The 14,693-nt window shown below is 30.6% G+C and overlaps 1 protein-coding gene across 2 annotated transcripts; it reads right to left on the bottom strand.

The window, feature by feature from the left end:
* Positions 1-5,673: 5,673 nt before the first annotated feature.
* PDE338 (Nucleic acid-binding proteins superfamily) lies at positions 5,674-9,575 on the bottom strand. 2 transcript variants are annotated; one of them, XM_022278585.2, is made up of 8 exons: positions 8,560-9,575; positions 8,394-8,468; positions 8,222-8,293; positions 7,005-7,085; positions 6,820-6,917; positions 6,325-6,450; positions 6,193-6,241; positions 5,674-6,106 (listed from the first exon to the last, which is right to left on the bottom strand). In XM_022278585.2, exons 1-8 carry the CDS (start codon positions 9,478-9,480, stop codon positions 5,948-5,950), a joined length of 1,581 nt encoding a protein of 526 aa, XP_022134277.1. In that variant the 5' UTR covers positions 9,481-9,575; the 3' UTR covers positions 5,674-5,947. The 2 variants fall into 2 exon arrangements, with proteins under 2 accessions (XP_022134277.1, XP_022134276.1); XM_022278584.2 differs by having other exon boundaries at positions 5,674-6,109; positions 8,560-9,574.
* Between the last annotated feature and the right edge of the window lie 5,118 nt (positions 9,576-14,693).

Here is a 14,693-nt window from a genome sequence, read left to right as displayed (position 1 = left end):
TTCCTGTTTTTTAAATGGAAACGGCGATGACTTTATTTTGATGCAGTGATTAATTAAGTTTTAAATATATATATATATATATATATATATATATTTACTCTTGGTTTCGGATCATTTTAATTATTGTATTTTTAAAATATCTTTTTTATTTAAAAAGTAACTATTTTGATCTCTATTTATAAAATTTTATAGTCGATAAAAACTTCTTAATATATCATTTTAATTATTGTATTTTTAAAATATCTTTTTGTATTTAAAAAAGTAACTATTTTGATCTCTATTTATAAAATTTTATAGTCGATAAAAACTTCTTAATATAAATTTATGACAAAATATAGGAAGTAAAATATCAAATTAAAATTTTGATTGAAATAAATAAGATAAAAATAAAAACAAGATTATCGATAATGAAAATATACATTTCAAACGTGTGGGATTAAAAAATTAGTTGAGTAATTGCAAAAACGAGCATAGCTCAGTGATAATTGACAATTGACATGTATGTTCAATCAAGAGATTGTAAGTTCAGTCCCCCGAAAAAAATTTAAAGCTGATTTGTACTCTACCTTTTTATTCACTTTCGTATTTAACCATCTCCCCACTATGTTCAATTTATATTTTCACAAGGGCATTTATGTCTTTTCATGGTATTTATAATATCACTTTGTGTACGAGTACGTGTCTATGCAATGAGCTGTGGGTATTTGTTTGTTATTTTTTATAAATAGATGTGATATTTGAGGGGTGATTTTAAGAAAACACTTCATTTATCAAAGATCAAAATACATTAAAAAAAAACACCAAGACGAATAGTTATGAAGACTCATGCATCAAAAAATTTAAATTATGAATTTAGCCTCTAGATATTGAATGTTTATATCTATTTTGTTTATTAATCTTAAAATATTTCAAATACATTTTAAAACTTAAATATCTTTTTGTTAAAATGGTAAGTTTTTCAACTTAGCTACTTTATCTAAACAATTTAGTAGTTCAAAAAAATATCAAGAAGGGTGTTTTAGGATGAGGATTTGAGTTTAAGTGACTTTAATTTAATTTAAGATATCGAATTCATGTTTGTCTCGTCGTGGGTTCGTCAACCCTGACAAATTACTGTTTCAACAATATCCTAAACTGGCCTACTCTCTCCAAACTCATGTTGTGTTGCATTTTTCTTCAATTTAGGTTTCATAAATTTGCACCTAGTCGAACATAAGTTTGTCAATCTCATGCTTCTTAAATCCTTCACTTACGCTCCCGAATTAATATTCATTGACTTAAGTTATTGAATTTCACACCCCAAACAATTATAGCAACGTGTATAAAGTAGCGCCAAGAGGTTTATTAGTACCTTTTTTCATACAAAGACTTATCACAATAATGGAGAGAATAAACACATTTGGAGCATTTGAAATCATCAACCCTATGTTCACACCTTAAGTATATGCTTCAACAAAACTTTAACAAGAATAGCCAAACTTAATACTACAAAAACGGGTGTGTTTCACAAAATATGGAAACATTTCTATAGTTTCCCACCAAGGATATCACCCCAACCTAGAGTAGCTATGTGGGAACTTAAAAATTATTTACTTGTCGGTGTGAAATTAACCACTTGATTTTTCGTGGTTCAGATCATTACCATCAATAAACTAAACGACAATGTGATATATATAGCAAAAGAAAAAAATTTCAAAATCTGATCCAATTTATTATAATCGTAGGTTTTCCAACAAGAATTAGAATTACTGCTTACATAACGAATATACTTTTCGTAACAGGTCACAATATCTGTGATTTTTTCATTATGAGTAGTCATTTATTGTGATCAAACAAAATAAGATGACACAAGAACATATTTTCTGGTTGGGACATAATTTTACTTATTTTAATAAATAGGAGGTTGGAATCTTCGTCTTATATTCATGATACAACGTTCTCAAAAAATAACTTCCACCATATGTTTTTTTTTGGTTAAAATTTACTAATATTACTATATTTTTATACATGTGATATTTTTTTATATTTTATCAATTTTTTATGTAATACTCTAAAAATGTGGATTAAATGTATAAATTTCAACGAAAATACCGACACCTCAGAAATAAGGGTAAAATGGGAATTTCGAGCCTAGGGCGGGCCGAAAGAATCAAAGATTTCAGGGCCATGTCCAAGGAGGTGCCTTGGGAAGACAATAATAAACCACCGAGGCTGTGGCTTCGTACATTGTGAAACCTTTTAGGGGATGGCATTTCCGTAATTTCACCCCATTAATAACCACCCCCCAAACGCGGCCTTAGGGCCGTATTATATTGGAGGGTAGCCTCAAAAGGGGAGCACGCTCAGTTCCAGCGCCAACCTCAGAGGGCATAACAGACATTTCGCCCCCCTTTTTACTGCGTCATTAATTACCCTGGTCGGTGAAAATACGAAGTTGAGGTGCAGGTTAGTTTGGTTACCGAGGTAAACGTGGTGGGTTTGTTTTGGGAACGGAGCAAAAAATTAAAAAGGAAAATTACAATTTACAAATTTCACATGCTAGAGAGAGAGAGTAGAGAGAGAGATTTTTTACTTTTTTAGGGCACAGAGAACGATTAGGGCGTGTTTGTTTGTTATGTTATGTTATGTTGAATTTTTAGCCGCAAATTCCAGGTTGGAGCCAAAGTTTGAAATGAGGTTGCCGAAAGACGGTTTTGCCCTCACTCCCAGGGGTATTTTGGGGATTCTGGTTGTGTGCGGCGCTGGTAATTGGGTGCTCTGCTCCATACTAAAAATTATCAAAACAAAACCCTAATTTAGATGTACTTTCTTTTTTTTAATTGTACTTGATTGGCTTGGCATTGGCAAGTCCCCAAGTCTAAAACAGTTAATAATTTGGTGTTTTTTTTCAATAAATTTTTAGATGCCCAATTGATCCTCATCATCTTTTTTTTTTTAATTCAAATCTTTTTTTTTATTTTAGATATTTTTATTTGATATTTAAGCTTCTTATATCATGTTAAATGTAGCACAAGAATTTGCAAAACTTTTTACCCTCCCTTATTATGATTTTCTCCTAAAGTTCATGGTATAGTATAATGAAATATTTACCTTTGTATAAATAACAATATTTTTATATTTTGACAACATTTTATTTAATTGGACATGTCGTAACTAAGCTATTATTTTTCTACTAACTTTATAAATCTTATTCTTATAATTTCTCGTGTTAGAATTGGCATATTAAAGTAAATTAATAAAGCATTTATTTACTTTTGTATAAATAACAATATTTTTATATTTTGACAACATTTTATTTAAGCTATTATTTTCTACTAATTTTATAAATCTTATTCTTATAATTTCTCGTGTTAGAATTGCACATTAAAGTAAATTAATAAATCATTTATTTACTTATGTCAACAATATTTCTAATCTAGTAGATGGACGAGATTAGAACTTTTAACAATGCATCAAAGAAATTGATGCAAACATAACAAAATAAAATAATCAAATTATATGATTTAATATTTTTAAATAAAAAGTGAATTAAATATTTTATTTAAATATTTAGATAGGGCAGCAGTTCTTGGCAACTTCTGGCTTTGGTGTCTTGGAGCCCCAAACCTATTGACATAGAGGAGGTGACAAACAACTTTTGGACATTATAATCTTTATTTTATAATAGTTATAGGTTTAAATATTATATTTTTGTTTATTTTGATTTTTGTATTTTTTAAAGCGTTAATTTTGGTCTTAGTGTTTTCAATTTTTATTCATTTTTAGTTTATGTATTTTCGAAATTTTGATTTTGATTTCTGTACTTTCGAAAAAATGATCATTACAGTATTATTTCTTTCTATTTCTTTAATTATAATAGCATAATGCTTCATCGACTAAATTTCTTGAAATGTGACTAGTCATATATTTGTATTAACAAAATTCATCGTGCATAAAGTTTTGTTTTAAAATTTTGCAAATAGATATCAAATTAGTCTTTTTCAAAAATACAACGACCCACATGAATATTTTGTTGTAAGTATAGAGACCAAATTAAACGTGTTGAAAGTACGAGATTAAAAAAGTGACTATTTTAGTTCATTCATTTTCATCTTTATCTCTCTTTTTAATCATAATTTTAACATGATACTTCATTTATAAACATAGCTATATATGTGTATTAAAATTTTCGTGTATAAATTCATGTTAAAATTTTACAAATAGGGACCATATTGGTCATTTTTCAAAAGTACAAAGACCAACACAAATATTTTGAAAGTATATATAATGATTAAAATGAACAAAAGTTAAAGTATAGAGATCAAATTGCACATTTGAGAGTACGAGAGACCAGGACCAAAATAGTAGTTAAACTTATTTATACGAAATGAATACGTATTTCTTTTTTTAATGTTAAAAATGACTAAAAGGTAGGTAGTAAAACTTTCACTTCATGACATAATAAAACAATATTTTTAATATATAATCATTCTTTTAAACCGTATTTTATATTATTTTTTAAAATATATTGTGGGATGTGGTATTTTGAAAATTTTTGTATGTATTTTGTTATTATTGTAAATTTAAAATTATCCGGGAGTATAAATTCTACATTTTATCTTTCAATTTCATCTCATTGAACTCTAAGTTTAGACAAATATTGTACTTGTTACTTTATGTTCAACATCGGATACATTTATCCACTAATTTTGACAAATAAAAATTTCTCAAATTTCAGAAAAACAAAAAAAAAACACTCTAGTTCTTATTTATTTTTTTTTTCAAAAAAACTTCTTTATTGAAAAACATGAAGATGAAAATGAAATAAAAGTGTATCAGGAAACAATTTTGAAGTAGAAGCTAATTAGGGCAATAGAATAATGTTGATAAAAAATTAAAAGTAAATAAATAAAAAATTCTCCCACCACTTTCTTCTACACAGACAAAATATTGCAGACAAATCTTACAGAATTTATGGCCTCAACTTCCAATTTTTAATTACTTTTTTTCCTTTTATCTTATAAACTATCCTTCCTGTTTTTCTGGTTTTTCTTTTTTCCAACAAGGATTCATTTTTTTAATGTAATAGACAGTAGACACCCATATTCATAATATCCTATTAAATAAAAACGACGAGGTGATATGAGATTAAGGGAAGAAAGCTAACCTTCATATAATAAAGGGTAGTTTACATTTTATCTATATAATACAAAAATGAAAAAATATTATTTTGGTCTACCTTCGATCTTAGTTGTACTTCCAACTTTTGTTTATTTTAGTCAATATACTTTCGAAACGTCTATTTTTATTCCTATACTATAGAAAAATAACTATTTTAGTTCATTCATTTTCATTTTTATCTCATTCCATCATATATAGCCTATAACTTTATATTTTTAACCACTTTTTAAAAGTATAAGAACCAAACATAATATTTTGAAACGATGGAGACTAAAATGAACAAAAGTTGAAATTAAAGAAAGATAAAAATAGTATTTGAACTTTTTTTTTCTTTTTTTCAAAAGATTAAAATGTTAAGATGACAAAGTACAACAATTACAAATATATTTTATTGTTTTATTTCTAGATATGCATGTGTAAACGTCCAACAAAATATGGAGGTTTACATGATACAGAAAAGATTTTGTTCATCATTCTATTTTACACCACAAACAATATTTAGGCGCAGGAGAATTGAGGCAACAGTAATGAATAAAATTCAACTTACTATGTAAAAGCTTACATAAAACAGCTGAACAAGACAGAATGATGTTCAAAATTTGATCTTTACACTTCCCATTCCATGGATTTCGCTATTCCCCAGGATCGAACAGGACCGATAAACGATAACGAAAAAACGATTCGTTTAAACTAAGGGAACTCTTGCCCGTTGAATACATTACCAATTCTTTCCAATGGAGTAAGGCATGTTTGGGAAGCATGAAAGAGAGATCGTTTAACTTGACAACTACCTTTCGAATTTGAACCATTTCCAGTTCGCGTACATGCTCGATTCGTTTTCAAATGGAAGATCTGTAGTCAGAACAGGTTCGGATGTGGGAATGCCTTCAATAGCAGGTAGCTTCTGCCTGTACTTCTTCGCCATGACCTCAGCCTCTGCAAATACCTTCTGGTGAAGGAGAAAAAAGAGCGATTCTCGTCAAATTTAGAAGAAAATGAAGTTCGTTTGTGAGAAAGATTAATGAGTTCTACCTCTTTGTTCAATATAAAGAGGCCGGGCTCGCTTTCAAGGTCTGCAATACTGCAAAACCATGAAAGCAAAATCATCAATTATAATAAGCACCAACAATGACTGTTAAATTGAGTAACATACTCCAGAGTTACCTTAGAGATATCTTGTCAGGAAACATTGACTTCACAACAAGAACTTTGACATTTTCGCCCACTGCAAGTAAGTCGCTCACGGAGGTAACTCGGGAACGGGTGATGTTTGAAACGTGGAGTAATCCGCTGAGAAACATTCGGGAAGATGCATCAATAGTTATAAACTTACAAAGGTTAAAATGAAAACCTGCATCAACACTTCTCATTGTATATTCCATTATCTGTTCTTGAATTCCATTTATTGCAATAAGATGCATTCTTCACTCTCTCAAAAATCCAGAAAATAAATAAATAAAAATAAAAATAAAAAATTCCAAAATATGGAAATGCAATTACCTTTTCGAAAAATTTCATTATTACCCCTGCTTTTCTCGGTCAGTCAATTTTAACATCAATCTTTCAATTTCATCCAATTGAATCAATGGTGAAATTGATATACAAGATTAACTATAGTGTAAATCAGGACAAGTTTGCAGGCAATCTATAGAAACTCACCTTCTGTTCGTATCACGTATTCTTATTTGAGCTCCATAAGGGAATATTTTCTTCACGGTTCCTTCTAGAAGCGTTCCCTCACGTAGGTATAGCGTTTCCTGAGATAAACACAACAATTTGGTTATTTAGAGGTATACTCCTGCAAAAATGAATGGAATGGAAAACAAAACGGAACGAAAACCGACCCAAGCTTGTCTCTCACTTAGTATCAAGTCATTCTTAGATTCATCTATTCGCATGATCTGCACAAAGATCCGACGTCCCACCTGCACGATAGGAGACCAATACAGTGAGCCGAGATCATCCATACCTTCCTTTCTCTGATGCAAAAGGCAACAATTTGAAGGGGTTTGGGTAATCATGAACTAGAACAGGTTGCATATCTGAGCTAGACAAGGCACGTTGTGGTAAAAGGTAAGGCCAATTCTCGGTTTTACATGCATATTATGAAATCATAATGTGAGGTATTATACTCACTTTTGGAATGTATATTCAAAGAAACAAGCCCTAAGGCGTTACAATCACCCCACCAATTCGAGATGGTGGGTGTTCTCTCCAAAACCGCTACAGAGTACTCACTTCCAAGATGCCCTCCCCTCACTCCCAGGCCTTCTTTTCTACTCCCCTACTATTCTATTCGTGGGCCCCATTCTCCCAAAACCGTTATTTCTTTCCCTTTGTACAAGTTACTCGATTGCCCCTAAACAATCCCCTTTCTACCCCTCCTATAATACGTTTTCTCAATCGGAGGCCTAACACATAAGCTTTAAATCCCGCTCTAGAATAGTATCACGAGTCAGCACAATGCTGGCCTCATCGTTTTACAATAAGGCAGTAATGTTGCTTATTATGTTGTGAGGAAATTATCCATAGGCATGTCTTTTTTTTTTATTGCCTAGTTCAGCATCACAAATTTCCCCCTTGCTTACATGCTTTTGCAAGGTTTTATAACAAATCTTGCAAAAGACTACAAAGTTAAAAGTGAAATTTACAATCATGGACTTCCATGATTCAGTTTAAAAGAAACGAATTGTATGGACAACTAAATAATAGAGAATCTTATGATCTAAAGCAAGTCTATGTTCTGTCCTAATAAAAGCGACATGGAAAAACATGAGGTTTGAACAGTATTGAGCGCTTTCAGGTCTTCTGCAAGTTTTGAATGCAACTAATGAAAATCATAGTGCAGGGATTCTATCAAAGGTTGTGGACACTGAAGACCAAAGTGAGTCTAATTGGAGGAAAAAAAAAATCATATATATCAGGCGAGTACAGTAACATGCCATGAAAGAAAGAAACACATCAATGTTTGTAGAACAAAGTAAACTCATCAATGTTTGTAGAACAAAGTAAACTCGTCTTCTCGAGGCAATGAAGATAGAAGAAACCGAAACCTACTCACATTTTCTTTCAACTCCGTGAAATTATTTACTCTATTCAGTAACTCGGCCTTTGGAAGAAATGCTCGCAAACCCTGCATTACAAAAGTTCAAAACCAAAGCGAAACATAAGCTATCCAAACAAATGAACGTATGCAAACTAAAAGCCAAATGAATCACTATTGCATAGGGAACCTCAATTCTTGTAAGAAGGCCTCCGGTATTCCACTCTGATATTTTGACTTCAATCGGCTCATCAAGTCGTTTAATCTGTCGAACAAATAAATCACAACAAATATATACACTTATTCTCTGTGAGACAAAAAATTCAATAAACAGAGAAGCCAATCAAGAAAAGAACCTGCCTCACTCGATGCCAAGCTATCCGCCGAAACAACCTTCTAGTCGAGAGCAATGGCCGACCACTGAGTGTTCTTCCCAGAACCTCAGCAAACAAAACCGTGCCGGTCTCCACAACAGGCCGTCCCGACCCCGGTCCACGGCTAACAGCATCTTCATATTTCACCAACCCCATCTTCCCATTCACCATAAAAGACTCAGCATCCTTGTCAAAATCACACATTAAGAAATCCATCTCTTTGTCATACAATGGAAGCACCTCTTTTGTCAACATTGTTCCCAATAAATCCGCCCCCACGTTGATATCAAGCTTGTTTTCATTACCTGAAACAACCACACCAACAACAACATCTCCAGGTTTGGGCTCATAGTACTCAACATTCAACTTATTGGCTTTCTCAGTTTCGTCCTCTCTTTCAACTTTCTCCTCACAAACTTGTAGCGTTTTTTCCTCTTCCTCTACGGAATCTGTAGTCCTAAAGAATTTCATAAATGGCGCCAATGCCTCATTCTCATCAGGCTTTTGATCCTCTTTGTCAATTTCTGATGAAACCCCATTGCTTACAGGAGCGGGAGAAGGCTTACTTAGCAGACCAAGCTCATCAATCTCTTGAATTCCCTCCTCTTTAGGCCTATCCGGCAATTGGGTGCTCGAGAAATTATCAAAAACGTCATTCCTAGAGCAAAACACAACGCTATTTCTTTCCCGAAATGGAAATTTCTTGGATTTATTATGGTTATTAGACCAATTAGAAGTGGAAAACAACTTGAAACTTGAGATTTCTGGAGTTATAACTCTGGGGACGTTGATAAATGATGAATTTCGCTGGGGATTGGATGAAATTAAGAAATCTTGTGGCTCGAATGACGAATTGGGAAGACAAGGAAACTTACAGGGTTGAATTCCCGCAAGGATTAGCATCTTTGTTTGGTGGCCACCTCATGAGCTGAGCTCGGCGTCGTCGCAGACTACTGAGATTAACGGAGCCGAAGAAGCTTTCGATTGAATTCGCATTATCCGTTCATTTTCTTTCCGCGCGACCGCATCTGGGCCTGAGGAGGGTCTCTAAAGTGGGCCGCTCATTGGGCTTGTTCTGCTTTTGAGCTCATTGGGCCTGTTTTATTGGGATGAAGAGAAAAGTAATTAATTAATAGTTTGAATTTTGGGATGTAAAATTAGCTTATGGCTCTATTATTTATTTATAATTAAGAATATATAATTTTATTATTTATAGGTTTTATTCTCATAGCCCAAATTTAAATAATGAAGTAGTATTATAAGTATGTCACTGTTTAAGTTCTTTATTGATTACTTGGTATGTAACGTTTTTTGATATGGTAAAATTTATTTTTTTGTGGATCACATATGTTATGTTGTGATAGGTAGGATAATGCGATTAGACGGGTATCTAAGTCGAGTGATTTATGTGAGATAAGGGATGTACTAGTATTGCTCAGTGTTGAGTTAAGAGGTTTCTCGAGCAAAATATGGTTGAGACTATTTGCATATTGAGATTCGGTTTTTACTAAGATATGTCAAGTTAATGCGAGTCATTGTTGGCATTTAGCATTACGTAATTAGCTAATTCGACAGTAAGTTATCATACCGAACAAGTGTGTCAAATTTATCCATATAATAGTTATGTCAAGTTAATGCAAGTCTTTGGTGACATTCTTTCTTCTACAATATCCTCTTCTTTCCTTTACTGTTTGTATTCATCTTCTTCCATTAACTATTTTTATTCCTTTTATTATTTCGTCGGTTCCTCTTCTCCATCCCACATTTTCCGTGATTGGTTAGTCATCTCTACTTTCATGTTTGTCGTTGTCGATTTGTCTTTGCTTCAAACCCATTTATCGCTGTCCTCTGTTCGTTTCAAATCACGCGAATTTATCTAGAATGAGTTTGTATTTCAAATCTAGAATGCATATTCTATATCTAAATTGGAACTCATTCGTATCTAATCAAAATAAAAATAGTACACATTGAACAAAATCTAAATAAACATAGATTAATAGATCCAATAAAAAACGATATTTCAAAATAAGAAACCAATAAAGAACCGAAAGGAAAAAAAAAACAAACAACATCAATCTAAACTTTTTAATGTTTATTTATTATTATTTTTTTTTAAGTGAAGGTTGGAGATTGAAAATCATAGATCATGATCTTTGGATCAGATATAGATACCAATTATAAATCGGCAAATAAAATAAAAAACGTGAAATTTAAATATGACATTTTATAAATCTAAAGAACCAAAATTTGCCACATCCACACAATATAAAAATAAAATATTTAGTTTACATGTACATATACACGTTAGCAACATAATAATATAAATTTAATATATTTATGTCATGTCAGCCTCAAATTTTTAAGGAAAAAAAAAACCAGTAATTTTTTTGTTAGCTACAATAACGAAAAAGCTGACGGCAAGGGTTACAATCTCAAATCTCAAGGACAAAAATATGGAGATTTACATCCTGGACACATTTTTGCACAAATCTGCCTCCTCGACAAGTCAGGTGGACATGCAAAATAAAAATGTGCACTTTGACACTCGAGTTAAAGAAAAGTCTTAATTAAGTTTCTCTCAAATATATTTGTAGATATGTGCATGCCTGAAACAAGTTCATTTCAGATATTTATCGGCATCGAGCGATTAAGATCCACAATGTACATTCTACAAGGTATAACACATAACTTGAAATAGTGACGAGTAGGGTATTGGACAGCTTCATGAAATTTGAATCATCCAACCATCCGACCTTTGATAGGTTGGTTAATAAGAGTAGTTTAAAGGTCGGTTTTAATCGTCCAAAGTATATTTTGACTATAGCAAAAGGCTTATAATGATACGCAGTGTGGTATGCTATTATTCGTCTTCTAACACCATCTAAGTCAAAGTGTATTTTTCAAAAAAAAAAAACCCTTCATGGACCAAATTATATTTTTTCATTAGAATATACATATCATATACATCTTCCATTTAAGCGAAAAAAAGGAGGAAGAAAAAAAAAAGGGCAATGTCATTGTCTTAGTACCCAAGTGTCAGGCCAAGACAAAACTAAAATAAAATAAACAAAATCAAAGGCTGAGGAAGTTCGATGACTTGACCTGAAATCGAGATTTATGATATTATAATCAGAACTGTTGACTTTGATCACATGGAATGGAACAGCAGATAAGGACGATGGATGTCTCCTGATGTTGCCACGTGTCGAAATCTTAAAGATGCTATCCACATGACGCACATCGTAAGCCACGCTATGTCAAACGCAGCAGATTCCAATCATTTCGAATTAATTACGATTAATACTCAAGAAAGGAAGTTTTTTTTTAATTACGATTAATAAGGTTGGTAGTGAGAATAAAAGAAAAACGACAAATAAACGGCATTGGACGAAAACCTGGAAGTTAATTATTATTTTTTAATTTTTTTGGGGGCAAATAATTTATTTGAATATTCGGCGTAATTAAATTAAATCACGAAAATGTGACACCGGCATCTTATTCATTATGGAATTATTCGTTAAAACCTTTTTTTTATTATTTATTTATGTAATTTGAGCCACCTAGCATATTGGAGTTTTGATAATTTTGTTGTTGCGTAACATGAAAGATAGGATTGATATTATTTGTCTTGATTCAATTAAAATATTAATGCATTGTTTTATTTTGTAATAATAAATGTCACGGGTATCTAACGTCACGTCACACAATATTTTAATAGAAAGTGTCTATTAATATTTATTCACTATATTAAATTATAGATCAATACATATCAACTAATAAATAATAAGTTAAGTGGTGGCATAACTAAATATAAATAATTATGATATTAAAATTTAGTACTCATGAAGGATTTAATGGACAAATTTTAATCCAAGATTTATTTTTTGGACATCAAAGATTAGATTTTTAAAAAATAAAAATAAAAATGGTTGGAGATTCTCTAATAGGAAATGAAATGTATTAGAGGATAATGTTGAAGTACGATCAAGTTGATTATGCTTTTTGCCTTATTATTGTTTGTGGATTAATAATGCAAATAATTTATATTGTCCACTTGCTCAATACTCAATGAATAAATACAAAGACAAAAGGAGCAAAAATATAAAAAGTCTCAAGAACAATAAGAGCTTTCAATTTTTACTCTCCCATTATATTTATATAATAAGTTTTGGATGATTATTCAACCAGCTATTTTAGCAACAATAATGAATAAAAAAATCAAAACTATTATTTTTTTTAATACAACATCTGGGTGGAAATTCAAAATTGATATCTTTCGATCAAATATAAATGCCTTAATTTGGTGTTTTAAATATGTTTTTATGGGAGAATAATATATAAACATTATTCTAAATTATGGTATAATAACTCTAAATATTTATTTAGTTCAATTTATTTTTTTACAAAATGTTTAATTATATTATTTTAACTTGAAAATATATATATATATATATATATATATATATTAACTCTTTTAACTTCAATTATACTTGTATTTAGTCAATGTTATACATGTGACCTATTAATTAAAGTAATGCTGACATCATATATTCACTATTTACGTCACTATCAGCCACATCGCCTCCAACTTAACCCACTACATCTCTAATAGACATGTTACACCAATATTTAGTTAATAATATTGATAACATGAATCAAATAGAAATATAATCTAAAGCTAAAAATAGTAAATTGGGATTAGAAAAACAAAAAAAGGGCAATCAACCAATACATGCACGTATTCAAAACATCGCCCATGTCACATAAGTGTTTCAACAAGAATGAGAAAAATAAAAAAAAAGCTAAATTAAATATTGTATCGAATATGAGTAATAATTCAACAATAAATAACATCTACTTATTTCCTTGAGGTTAAATGTTCAAGTTCTTGTACCCGTATTTGTTATACCACAATATTTGAACCATGTACGAAGAAAATAGTCTAATTTTTTTATATAAATTTGTGTTTTTGATAATAGACATATCATTTTATATACTGTTGTGTCTTTTAAATATATACATATTTTCTCGTGAAAAGTTGTAGTTGTTTATTTTGTTATTAAAAATTGTATTCACAAATTAAAAAGAAAAAAGAAAGATGACGTCATTTTTGTTGGCATATGAAATCCAACCATTATTTACGAGTGAAATTAGATGAAATCAACGTGGGAGAAAAGACATCACTTGGTAGAGAATAGTGTCTTGGCTGTCTGTCTTACGTGCAAAACATTTCTATTTTTGTTATTTGTATTATTTGTTTAAACTTCATCTATAATTGACTGCCTCTCCGCAATATCTTTGATGTGATTTACGTCGGTCAAAACAATTTAAAGATTATATTACAACTTTCAAGTTTCATCCTAAAATTTAATTTTAATTGGTATTTGAACATTAAAAATATCTAAAATATCATAATTCATTTTTAAATTTAATGATTGTTAGAATATAAAATTGGAAGATAAAAGACTATTGTACTTAAAACAAAAAACAAATAAATAAAATAAAGATGTGTTCATGAATCTTATTAAATATTATTTAAAATTCAGAGAAATGCAAAGTTTAAAATCTTTTATATACTTTTTAAAATCTAAAACCAAGCCTTAAGGAAAAAAAAATGTCTATTTTCAAATCGACAAAATCGAGTGAAAAATTGATGTCTGACCAACCCACCCCTCTGTCTAAGTTTGATTTTCTATCAATTCTCACACAGTCACTACTAAAAAAACTGCAAAATAGAATATAATTCCATTTTAAACCTCGAGTAATTGACTTGCTTTTATGGCATTTTGGTAAATTCCAATGTGGTCGAGGTGCTTTTACTTTACACGTGTCACATTAAGAAATATTTTCCAATTTTACTCGAGTAATTATTTAAAAAGTCAATAGATGATTTCGACTTGTAATTTCATTTGTCCCAATAAAAGTTCACCTCGTGGTTTAATTATTATATAAAGCTCCTTTTTTTTTCTCTTTTGAAATAAATATAAAGCTCTTAATCATGTCTGAATTTGGTACAAATATATACACATCAAAGATGTTAATCGTGTAGATTAGTTTAATGCCGTCACCAAACAAAGAAAAAAAATCACTTTTAATATTGTTTAATATTGTTCATT

Source organism: Momordica charantia, assembly GCF_013281855.1.
Source record: "Momordica charantia cultivar OHB3-1 chromosome 4 unlocalized genomic scaffold, Mcharantia_2.0 BLBB01000004.1, whole genome shotgun sequence".
NCBI lineage: Eukaryota > Viridiplantae > Streptophyta > Magnoliopsida > Cucurbitales > Cucurbitaceae > Momordica > Momordica charantia.
This window is presented reverse-complemented; position numbering and strand designations above follow the sequence as displayed.